The following is a 13,083-nucleotide window of genomic DNA, read 5'->3' as shown; positions in this document are numbered from 1 at the left end:
AATGAACAGTGTTCATTTCTGCATGTTCTGCAACAGCTGGAGGCCCATTGAAGTAGCATGCAATGTGGATTCACCTACATGGACACTGGTGGGTTAGCATATAAACATAATATCCCGTGTATCACTGAGAGTAGAGGATAAACATTATTTCAGTCACATGAGCACAGATCAGTTCAGAAACTGGCTTAATGTGAATTCAACTGTTCCAACATATAAAAACTCTTCTGTCTTCTGCTATGCTTTGTTTGACTTGATCTGCAGCTTGCCTCTCACTAAAGTGAGGTTCACTCAGTCAGTCAATAATAAAACTTTCTTTGGATTCTTTTGATTGAAAGGAAAAGAAAAAAAATCACTATATTAGTGTGCTTCTATTCTTCATGGATAGCTGCATGAAAGGGTCGTATCTCCACATTTTAAACTTAATTTTTTTCAGAACCTCCAGATGAATGCCATCAGGTCCTGGTGATTTACTGCTTATACCTTTCTCACATTGCTCCATAATTTCCTCTGTGGATAATTTCAGTTTCTGGCAAGACCACACTGTGATTTCTTGTATAAGTCATCTTTTGAATAAGAATTTTCATTTCTTTCCACAGTAAAAGCTGGTATAAAGACATTCTGCTTTCCTTTAATTGCCTCACTTTCCTATTTGTAATCATAGCAAACATTAAGGTTATTGCTTGTGATGGAAATAGGAGGTCTGTAATTCCTGTGGCATGCAGTGGAACCCATTGGGCCTGATTCTGCTGTCATGTGAACTTCTAATTACTTTACAGTTCATAAGTTCAAATAGTAACTCATGATTTATAAAGGTGTAAATGGAAATTTGCGCAGAATTTTTCAGTGTCATTTTGGAATTTTTCATCTACCCGTGGAAGGATTACATTTGTTCTCTTCAGGAATACAGTATTTATGCAAAGTGAGCTGTATACTTTCTAGTGGAATATATAGGACTGTTTCTAATGTTTTCAAAAGCATTTAAATGATGGGAGTCTGAATTCCATGACTTACACTCATAATGGCCAGAATAACTCCAAAACTAGCTGTTTTTCTCCAGCATAAATTAGTCTGTGCTACTAGTTTTATGCTGCTATGTTTTTTTTGCTTTCAATGCTAAGGATAGTGTGGCTATACACTATACAGATGTGTAGACAGACCCTAAGAAACAATGTTTCTCTTTTTGTCAATGTTTCTTGCTATCGAGTGATTTATAGACAGTCAATATGTGAAGACTGAGGCATATTGTAGCTCAGTAGCTGAATATTCAGCAGCAAATTGTTGTATTGCCTGACCGAAACTAGGCACGTGAACATGGATCTCTTGCATTCTTCCCAGGTAAGTGCTGACTGGATCTCATCTCTCTGACCCAAACATTGCTTTCCTGCAGATGGGGAAAATAAAAATTTTTTTAAACCATAAGACAAGCATTTTCTTCAAAGATACCTGAAAATACCCTGCACCTCAAAATCAGTCTCAGATGCCACATTTGAAAATGTTAGCTATCATCACTGATTGGCTCATATGAATTAACTACTCCTGAGCTGCCCTCCTTTTGCTATTGCATTTTTCATACTGCATGCTAGCCGGATTCTCGGAATAGCTCAGAGACTGATTTCAAGGTGCTCAGCATCTACAGTTGGTGCCACGTTTTCAGAAGTGTTCCCTGCCAGTTTGACATTGTGGTGGTTTGACCTGGCTGGCCGTGACATTCTCACCAAGCTGCTCTGTCACTCCCCCTTCTCAACAGGACAGGAGGGGAGGAAACTCAACAAAAAGCTCATGAGTAGAAGTTAATAATCATGAAGTACATACTTACATCAGCAACAGTACATTCTGTGGAAGGATGGGGTATCTTGCACCAAATACAATCCAATTTAAGATCGTTCTAGCCGGAAACATGGCATCACTGGGGTCCTGACAGAGTTGGGGTCTAAGGGCTTCAGAATTTCAGAGACTGATTTTTGTTAGCTTAAGCTCTACAGTAGGCAGGCTGCTGAACTTCACCTTCATGCTTTAAACATTTAGACAATGTTCTAACCCTGGCAAAGTTAAAGTGCTGGCAAAACCATACTAAATTCTAGATTTTTTTAATCGAAGGTAGAGATTAGTTCAAGCTGCAGATTTAGATACAGATCCAAACCACCCCAAAATCTGATATTTAAATTTAGGATATCATTCAGTCCATTTTGGCATTGTAGGCCATTTGCAACATACCAATCCAACAGCACATTTTGATTTTAACATCAACCACAGTGATATTTGAGGATTATTCATGATTTTTAGCTCATATAGGGTTTATTTTCTGCAATATTGGGAGGTGGAGGAATGAATCATCTCAACAAATGCTTGAGTAATTTTGGGGAAAAGTGGCAAGTTATCTAGCTAGTCCCACTAAATAAATGATTATCTAAATAATATATGTACAAGAGAAATAGTAATAAAGAACTTTACAGATAATATGTACATGCACAAATGCAATGTCGAATACTGTCCTAGACATATTTTATACGTTCCTGTACAAGAATTGTGCCAGTACAAAATAAGAATGCATTTTTAAAATGGATCCCTTCATTTCCTCCAAGGAAAACACCCGTTTAAATTCAAATTACACTTTAGGCAGAATGTTTTTCTTCTCTTTCTTAGTGTCAAAGAATAAAGGGGAATTTAAATTCCCCAAACCTGTCAAGCAAATCCAAACTTCATTCACGGAACTGCAACATTACAGAAAAGTTGAATGTTTACCATGTTCGTGAATGCTTCATTTTGTTCCCGCAGCCTGAGATAGCTTATTGACAACCGTGATGCCATCATTGTTGTGATTAGTTTGAAACAATTGAAGTCAATGCTCTCGAGCTGGGGTAACACATTCAAGCAAACTTAATTAACCTAAGAGCCTAAACCCTATTGCAAATAAGCATTGAAATATTTCAGTAGCCTCTGTGGATGTCACAGAATGAATGTACTATCTAATACATATGCATGGTGGTACACAGCTATCAAATTCAATACATAATCGTCTGAAATGTTTCAAGTCGTTCATTAGTGTTATTTTAATTTGAAGTATTTTTAAAAGGTACATTTTAAAGGTGCCTTTTGAAAGGTAAAATGCACATGTAGCCAGACTATTTTTTTTAAGTCCAACATGTTGTTCTATTGTTACATGAGTAATTTATAACTAATGTAGCTGACTGAAACATAAGTATTGACAAAAAATGAAATTTGAGATAACATATGTTGTATTTTTTAATCAGTAAAGCAATTTTTGTTCTTTATTATCCCCCCCTCCCACTGTGACTGAAAGGGCTGAAATGTATTTATTTGTGACAACTGTGTAAAAGAGCTACTTAGTACCTTGAAAAGCTTTTCCCCATCTATCAGAAAAGCTATGATATATATGTCTAAACCAAAATCTATAACTGAAGCTTAGATTTCAGATGTTTTCATCTATAAGTAGAAATACAACTGCCATTAATTGTATTTTCAGAAAGGTTCTGAGGCGGTTAGAGAGTAATGATGCAATGGCTGAGGCCTGTTTTGGCAATCAGTGTGTCTTGCTTTTAATCCCAGTTTTAGGACCATGAGCGTGTCAAATAATCTCTACGAACCTCAGGTTTTTATGCATCAGATGAAATTGGTAGCATCTTTTTTTGTTTTACATAACTAAAGATTCTGGAGCAAGTTCTGTCTGGGTGGACCTTACTGTTGAAGAGATCCATTGACTTCAAAGGCCTGCCAACAAGGATCAGGGCCTGCAGAAGGTTTTTGTGATGCTTTAATTAGCATTAATGAGAGCAGGAGCTGGCCTTTAATATTTGTATGGTGACATAATGTGATGGTAAAGTAATAACATCACAAAAGATGTTAAGAACCTAAGAAAAGAATCTAACAACTCTCACTCCTTGCTCTGTGCTTAACCCAAATGGCTTTAGGAGAACAAAAAGCCATGTGTTCCGCTTCTTCCTCATCTGTCAAATTTTGAGTGTCTAAGTTTGAATTCTGTGAATACAGCTTTTCACAGCCCTGGAAAAGAGTTTCATGTAAACTCTTGTCAAATTCATTTTAGTACATTACTTCAATTTCATAGAATTCTCATAAACTCATTTTACACATATGCACATATCCACAAATTTTTAATGACAAGTTCATTGCTCATAGCCTGTTACTGTGTTTAATAACATGCACTTCCTTATAAGAGGAAATGGGACTGGTCTGTGTTTTCTCTGAATTGATTGTATGTGCATATTTAGAAATTGGGGGAGGGGAAAGAGGGAAAATCAACAAAAAATGTGTATGCCAGTAAACCTTTTATAAGAATGAAGAAATTACAATATTTAAACTACATATTTTATTTTTCTTTGCTTTTAGGCAGAAAACCAGTAACCGGTCTTCTCCTGTGGTGCCTGATTTTCTCAACAAACAAACAAAAAAGGTACTACTAAGTTTATATTCTAAAATAACATCACATTATAACTTCAAATTTCTGAGTCCACAGTTCTGCAATGTGTTCACGGCTGCTTGGCGTAGCCATCTGAACATGAAACCGTTAGTGATGTTTTGAAGTCTTTGAGACAAAAGCCTGCTTGCTAAGAACTTTAGTTCTGTAGAAAGACAGGGAGGTACAGTGAATAAGAGAATCAAAAGGCTGGAAATTTGCTGCTGAGAATAAATGCTAGCTGCTCCCTGAGGTGATTTGTCTGTGCACTTCACTTTCTACAGATGTTAGAGCCTCTTTTTTAGTAAGGACCTGAGGTTCTTTGGTAGCACTTTGATATCCTGCTCGAATTCAATATGTGAAATGGAGGAGTCGCTCTGTGACTTGGAGCACAGCATAGTCTTTGAAGTCTGATCCAATTTTTGCTGCTTACCATTTGATGTTGAAAGGATGAAATGGAGAAAATGTACAGTTTTTGCCAGTAACTCTGCTGAGCATATGTAAGATTAAAAAAACAAAATCCCTTGGATGATGTACTTAGAAATGTTAAGCAGATTAATACCTTCCTATAGCTTTTTTCTAAAGATACAAATTAACTATGAGAGGAAATCAGCATACAGTGCATGCTATGATTTAACTGCATGAGGAAAGGGGATAAATAAGATAAATGGAAAAAGTAAACAAATGTTTGTGACATGGATGCTAAGTCAGTGTTGCTGAAAGCCACAAGAATCCTGTGTAGCTTAAATCCAGCATTAGATGTTTCACAGTCGTAGAAAATATGAAGTTGCTCTCTGTGAGATCACAACAATAAGTTATCATGGCAGAGTGGAATCAATACATTTCTTATGTGCCTAAACCAGCATTCTTTATTCCAGAAGGATTTGGATGAGATTTCTGCTTCTCCGTTTATTCTGCAACATTCATTTGAAATGAATGTTTCACAATGCATTAGCCAATCCCAGTCAGTTGCAGACCATCAGCTGTCAAATCCCTTAAGATCCCATAAAAAAGGAGGTAAGAAATATCATAAAGTAACAGAGATGTTTCGTTTACTATTTAGAAGCTACATGTTGTCAGCATGTAACTTGCTTTATATATTAATGAGGTCTTTTAACAATCCCTTGGAAAGCAGGAAACATAAAGGAACTAACTTTCTTCTACATGTTTTCAACCTGGAAATATAAAAAAGCCCTTAAGTACCTCAATTACAGAGGCAGAAGTATAAAGATTTTTAAAATACAGTTTCTACTAAAAACATGATTAATAATCTCAAAATACCCTTTTAATGAAATCAAATTGTCTTTCAAGAGATTCAGCTTTCCCTTGCCTTCCAGCCTCAAAAGTGGAAGGCAATAATGAAATCTGTCATGTGTGGCAGAATGAAAGACAACTTGTTTGTTCACACACACAAAGATTCGGTCAGCAACACAGGAAAGTCTGCAATAATTCTACAATCTGTGAAAAGTGGTTTTTTACTTTATTTGCTGATATGTTGTTTTTGCCATGGTCAGTAAGAGTTTAAAAACTTGCAGTATAACATTATGACATTTGTTGAGTTTTAACTGGTCTATCTTTGAATATTGCAGGAAATCATTACTTATCAGAATACTTTTCTCTGTTATTGTAGTCACTGTGTCCTTGCAAATCCGTGAATACAGACTTTAATTCTGGATCATAGAATACCTTCCATAGTTTAAGATGAACTAGGTTGATAATGTGATATCTGTAACTAGAGCCAAAATATAAATTATAATACATGAATTTTCAGGTTATTACTGCAAACTAGTTGTTTATAATTTTGTGCCATACATTAACATTTCTATTTATATATTTAATGGGACACCTTTCGTCTTATAAGTCTACAAGATTTGTCTGAATACTTGAGCCCTAATCCTGCAATTTATGTGTTTAAACTTTACAGAGTTCAGTTAAACAATTTACAATGTAAAGGTAAGAATATAGGTATTCATAGGAGATCCTTCTGTTACAGGAAGTAATGCAATTTCAATGTTTTTAGTCTTCTACACAGGCATAATGTGTTTTCCATGCTAAAAACATAATAGTATTTAAACACAGCAGGTTGAGAAATACATTATTCTCTCTTCACGCGTTTATGTCCATATGGGTTTTGAATCCATAGTGTGGGACTGCAGGGAATGTGTGCATTTCTGTCTCAAATTATTACGTGTTAAACAATAAACCTGTCGAACAGAAATATCTTCATTGCAGCAAATCCTCTTGAGGAAAGCAGTCAGGGCCTGAATCTGTCATCCTTCCTCTCACTCTATATTGTATGTTACCCTGCAACTAGTCTCCCTGAAATCAAAGACATTGTCTGAGGTAAAACAATTAGAGAGTAAAACTGGCAGAATTACACCCTTAGCAAGCATGTGATTCAGAGCCATTACCCAGTAATTTAGAGAGACTTCAAAAAATGTGGAGTGATAGAAGAAAAGAATTTGAAGAAGAGAGAAATGCAACATTGATCTGAACTATTTAAGAAACATGTATGTGTAAATGAATGAGCATGCAAATATAGAGAAGTAAGGAATTTCCTAGTTAAGCATGAAAATACTCAGATAGATAATCATATAAGTCACACTTCAGTGAGAAACTGTTAAGGAAGTAAACCTGCTGGAGAATATAACTTCCTTGGGTACTTGTAACAGCCTGGCTTCCATTCAGAATTTCAGATGCTTTCACACACTGCTCAATCTGTATTCAATCTTCTTGTGTGAAGTATACTTTTAAGAAGATAATATTGTTAGACCTGTTCTGAAAACCAAGTGAAATAGCAAATATCTTTTTGGAATAAGAACACATATGTAAAATATATGTGTTTTATAATGTAGGGCTATACTACATAAGCAGTTATTCACACAAGAAAAGCTGTCCACTAGGTGGTCCAAACAATGTGAAAATGTTATTTTTTGTAGTGAAACATTATTCTGCAATGTTGTAGATTGATTTTGAATTTTCTTTAAGTTACATTACAGGCAGAACTAGTCTGTCAGCCTGGGGGTAGTGCTGTGGACCTGGAACACAGAGGCCAATGGGGAAGGGAATGTGACGGGTTTCTGCACTGCTCTGTGACCCAGTTATGACGCAGTGTTGATGTTTGCTGAAGGAGGGAGTCTGTATCCAGGCTTAAGCACAAAGGGAAGGACAGGCTTCTTATTTGTCTTGAGGGCTTGGTAGGCAAGGCTCTAGTGCAGTCAATGGGGGACAGAACACAAAAAGGAAAAAATGGTTGATATGAGTTTACATATTTTTGTATTAATCAAGCAGGCTATTCACTCACATCTTGTTATCCAGCTGTCTAATAGCACAGGCTGCCTGCTCTCACTAGTAGACTGGCAAAGGAAAAATAGACCAGGAAATTTCCACAAAGATCCTGCAAAGGCTGTACTCTGTAATTAATGCAGAAACAAAAGCCTCTTTTTCATGTCAAAAGCCTTTACACTGGGTCATAGAAAGACTGAGCAGCATGGGCAGACTGCATGCAGCACAAGTTAAGTGTGTGCATGCGCTATGGTGGCATAGAGTCACAGGGGCTGGCTCTACACTGCCCAGGCGTTTCCCTTGCGCTCTGCCAGAGTGATGGGGCAGGACTAGTAGCAAAGCCAAGGATTCCCTCCAGTGTGACACACTGCCTGGTAGTATCCTTTATTGTTGGGGTGGAGAGGAGAGTCCAGTCAATAGTAACAGTTAAGCCAGAAGTTAATTATAGTCACAATAAGGTAATACTGAATGAATCAAAATAATATAAATATAATCTCCAGAGGCCAAGTAGTGGTAATCCCTTAGATGAGATAAATAGGAGAATGTTTGAAATTATTAATGACAAGTGAGTGCTTCATAGGGAATTTACCAATGTAACTTTGCCTCAAAGTAAATATGACTGATATTTTCTGAGATGCAAAGGAAATATGGTTGTACAAGGAAAGCTAATAGTATTTCTGCATTGACCAGAGGATGACATAATTCTTAATGTTAAAACAGACATTTTGAACAAGTGAGAAAATATGCAGAGAGTCTCTGGCCATGGATATTCTCTGTGGGAGAACAGTATATGTCTTCTGATGATGTTCAGTTTATGCCTTGCACCTCACACTATTGTCTGCAATGCTGAAGCTTTGTGAGAGGTAGAGTAATTTGCCAGGGTTCTGAGAGATTTGGAATTACGCAATCTGCAGTGTCTGTAGCACGCTCTGAGGCTGAGGTAGTGAAACTTGCACTATAGTTGTAAAAGTCAATAGGCCATTTTCAATACAGCCTTTGATTTTAGATACCTTAATCTTTTATATTCTCAGAACTAGTGGAAATTAGAGCCTGGCATGTTTCAAGCTGGATGCCCACTAGTCAGTGACCCATTTTGAATGTTTTCCTTGCAATATGTATTTTTATGTTGCACATATTTATCTTCCTTTCTGGTAAACCAATCATGAAAATGTGATTTGGTGAATGTAGCTGTGTTGGGTTAGGAGAAACATGTGAAGATAATCACTGTTTTTCTCACCGATGGAAGGCAAGTAGATAATGAAACGTGTTAAACTACTGCATGATGGGGAGGAGGATTGCTGCCACCCACCTCAAATGGTACTGTGGAGAAGTTTTAGTAAGGGGTACTGTGGGCATGGGAGACGTTATTCCCAAAAAGTTACTCTGGTTGTCATCACACAGGTGATACTTACAGGTTCATTACCCTAAACAGGAAATGTAACATAATGATTACTTCCTTAATTGTTAGGGCTTTAACTCCAGTTTTAAAGAAGTAATCCAACTTTCATTCTGTTGGGCCCATAATCATGTTAAAACACCCAAGCCACAGATAATATACTTAGGTGATTGGTCTTTGCTTCAGAGTAGAGTTTTCTTTGGGTCAGACTTTGTTATAGAAAATACTCTAAACTGCCTCAGTCTCAGCCGTGGAGTACAGTCTTGATTCAGTGTCTTGCACTTGCAAGTAAAAGGTGCTTAAATATAGGGAATCATCCTACTCTACCTGGTAGTTTAACATTGTAGCATTGTAGTTTAACTCTGATCTCATTTAATTCCTATTTGTGCATTGTTTTAAAAATGATAACTGCTACAGCAAAGCAATAATCATTAGTAATTTGGAAGTGGGGACATTTTTTATCCTTTGAGTCACAGAAAGTCAATATCCCAGCATGACTGTAATAGGTATTATGGTAAAGAACAGGCAGTATCTCACACAAGTTGTGGCATCAAGATCTGGATGCCTTGTAACCAAAGATGCCACTTCACTCTCTGCAAGTGAGCAGGAGATCAATCCAAGGCATTCAGCTGTTTCTCTCTGTGTAACTCAGCTTCCTGTTTGATTCCATTATAGCAAACCTTCCTTTCTAAATTAAAAACAAAACCCCTACTACATAACATAGTGTGAAATGCTGCATGGACTTTCAACTAGTTGTCAGTGGTAGATGGGATGATGCAGACACATGGATGCCGTTAATTTCAGAATCCTATCATTCAGGATTTTAAGTGAAAGAATTTGTAATCTATTTAGAATTATTTTTGGTCATTTAATCAGGAATTTTGTTTCATCATTTTTAAGCCCCCCACTGAAACTAATTTTACATTGAAGGAATATAAATCATGAAAAACTTCACTGGAGTCAGTAGAATTGTAACAGTGAGCAGAACTGGGTCTCTTGGTTATAAAAAGCTGACATGAAACATTCCCTACACAGCTGGGGTTTAGGGTTTTTTGGGGCAGAGGATTTGGGGGTTTTTTTTGAGCGGGTCAGGTTTGAGTTGGTCATTCTTTCGCAAATAAAATGCAAATAAAATAATGTGATCATGGGACAGTCTGAATGTTACAGTAACCACTGAAAAGGCCAAGGTAGTGTTACATAGCATGACCTGATTGTACTGACGATGCTGTAGCTATGTGTGAGGCCTATGAGATCTCCATGGTATTCTCCTACTACATAACCACACTATAGCAGGCAAATTACTATTAGCCGTGTTGTAGTCGAAGCCTCAGGCAGAGGAGTTGCTGATGTGGTATGTTGTATAATGAATTTCCGTTGAAAGGATCCTGCTACAGTAGTGTTCTGAGGCTTTTGAGCCAAATCTGACTGGGCATGAGCAGGAGAAAAAGTGGCTGCTTTTTCTTTTTTCCTTAAAAGATTATCACTGGATTACTGACCTCTTCACAACTGGGATAAATGCTGGGCTTTGGGCTTAGTAAACAGAAATCATGTTTCCAAATCATTCATTTTACCTTACAAATGTATAAGTAGAAATCATAGGAAGGAGAAGATATTTTTTAGGATGTCTCTTGAGAAAATAAGCTGAAACTAAAGCTGCGTCTCAAAGCAATCGTTACTGTTTCCATCATTATAAGAAATTGTAATCACCTTTCCAGGGTTGTGAGGCTGTATGTTTTGCAGATAGATTTTGGTGGTGCAAGTAAGCCTATTACTGTGCACTGCGTTGCATGTGGTGGGACCCTGCAGGAGATCCCAGGAGGGACCATCACCTGCTCATCCCTTGGAAAGCCTAAGTTTCCGCTTTCTGGATTTGTGCTGGGCAGGAGCCTGTTAGCTTCACTAGCCTTTAGGGTGATAAACACAGTTCCTCAGTTTCAGTATTTCAGTCCTTCACCATATGGTTCCAGTGTGGATTCAGAAAATCTGACTGCAAACATAAGTGAAGTCAGTTGAACTTCTTTCAGCCTTACGTAAAGTTTTCAGCTGAGACTAGTACTGATGATATTTGTATTCTGAACTGGTTCACCCATAGATGCTTTCTGTTAAACCTTTTGCTACTCTGTGATGGCATGATTTGCAGACTGGATTTTGCCAAATTAACAGACCAACAAATCTGAAAAGAAATTGGGCTGTTCTTCAGTTTTTCTTTACTGCTTATCTTCTTAATTGTTTTTTCCCCTCCAACAGACAAAGACACAAACAGTGACAAGCAATAAATACAAGCTTTGATTTGTTAAACACGTTAGCTCTGTGTTTAGCCCTAGGCAGTGAATTTCATTATAGGCTGGTTTACTTCTGGATTGGTTATTGTGATTGTTTCCAATGCAAAAAGATTTGACCTGCAGCCATGACTGATTAGTATCAAAGGTGAGAGATAAAATAAGATGCAAGTAAACTGCACAGATAAACTGCAATAAAGCTCTCCAGAGACAGCTCAGTACCTGTTCTATATATAACAAGTTGAAATTCAGCTAATAATGGCTGCATTGCCAATAAAAAGAGACTGCAGATCTCTCTCATTGAAATATTGAAAAATAATAGTAAGAAATATGAGAAATTTAATAAAGTTGAATCATATATACACAATAATGCTGTGCCAAAATAAAATTTTAATAGGGGTTCAGTTTCTCCTCTTAACATGTAATGTCTGCCACTGTCTTTCTGATACAAGCTGCAGTTCACCTGCTCTTTCTGTCTTCATTTTCTATCCATGACATAGAGGTTTGTCCGAGCACTTCTTTTTGCCATTTTGTTGTTGGTAGTTAAGCTTTTTATCATGCAGTACTTCACTGTTCTGTTGTTATTGCTTGAAATTTCTCTGAGTATTCTCTATCAGCCTTATTTTTATTATTTTGCCACAGTGCTCTGAACCAGTAGCACATCTCAGATGACTGATCTACTTGGGCAAATAGTGTGGTTCCTAATTCATTACTCTTCTGTTTCTAAAAAACTGCACCATTTTATCTAAGTAAACTTTATTTGAATAAGTACAGTAGGTACAGAGCTTTGAGGGTGCACACAATGTTCTCTCCTAAGAGAATAACTATAGTATTTTCACAAATTATATTTTGTGTTTTGCGAAGAAAGAGACAATTCAGAATTTTTTAACTTTTCCCCACTATCAGAAAACTTTAGATAGTATCTTTATTTCAGGTTATTTTGTGAGAAAAAGGCTAAGACAGTTAATCATTGGCTTTGATAGAGCTATGATTTCATCTGCTAGCTGTATGTTACCAAATAATTTCTGGTTCTTTGCTATTAAAAATGTGAATTCACTCTACTGAATTCCCCACAGCTAAGTCATAATAGCTGGACTGCAGATCTTTCTTTCTAGAAGACACTGTATGTTTTCCTGAATTCTTTACATTTTTACAGTTCTTCACAGATCCTATGAAGAGAAAACACAGTAGTAAAAGCAGTAGCATAATGTGATGGTGACAGAACGGTACATGAGGTGTGAGATAGCTCAGAAAGTACCATAACAAATTCATTTCTGAAAAAAATTTAGATTTCAAAATCTTATATACTTTGCATGTGTTCAGACTTTTTTCTGTGTTCTAGTTTGGCTAGTTATTCTAGTGGATTGTGATTAACTGCCAAAAATCATACACAGCTTAATAGAAACCCAAACCATGGCATATGATTTGCATGGTTGTTCAATGTAAATGAAAAAATACAATGTCTCTGACAAGTAAAGGATAGATACTCAGGACAGTCTTTGCAACCACATATGTGAAGATCTAGAGACTACAAGTTACTCATAGATGCGGTTTGATAAATAGGTATTCCATTCAGTAAATAATGAACTGGCTGTGAAGTATTTGGGTGGAAAGAAATTGCCTTGTATCAGTTATTCGTTAGCTCTGCTCATGACAGTGATTGTATTCCTGGGCTCTCCATCATTACTTCT

General features: G+C 36.8%; 1 protein-coding gene across 1 annotated transcript in view; it reads left to right on the top strand.

Moving 5' to 3' along the window:
- MYO3B (myosin IIIB) overlaps positions 1-13,083 on the top strand; it is a 195,586-nt gene that overhangs the window by 148,239 nt on the left and 34,264 nt on the right. Inside the window, exons 31-32 of the mRNA XM_068408068.1 lie at positions 4,366-4,429; positions 5,311-5,449. Coding sequence (XP_068264169.1) covers positions 4,366-4,429; positions 5,311-5,449 — 203 coding nt within the window. The remainder of the gene's footprint in view (positions 1-4,365; positions 4,430-5,310; positions 5,450-13,083) is intronic.

The sequence above is a fragment of the Nyctibius grandis genome, chromosome 9 (assembly GCF_013368605.1).
Source record: "Nyctibius grandis isolate bNycGra1 chromosome 9, bNycGra1.pri, whole genome shotgun sequence".
Taxonomy (NCBI): domain Eukaryota; kingdom Metazoa; phylum Chordata; class Aves; order Nyctibiiformes; family Nyctibiidae; genus Nyctibius; species Nyctibius grandis.
This window is presented reverse-complemented; position numbering and strand designations above follow the sequence as displayed.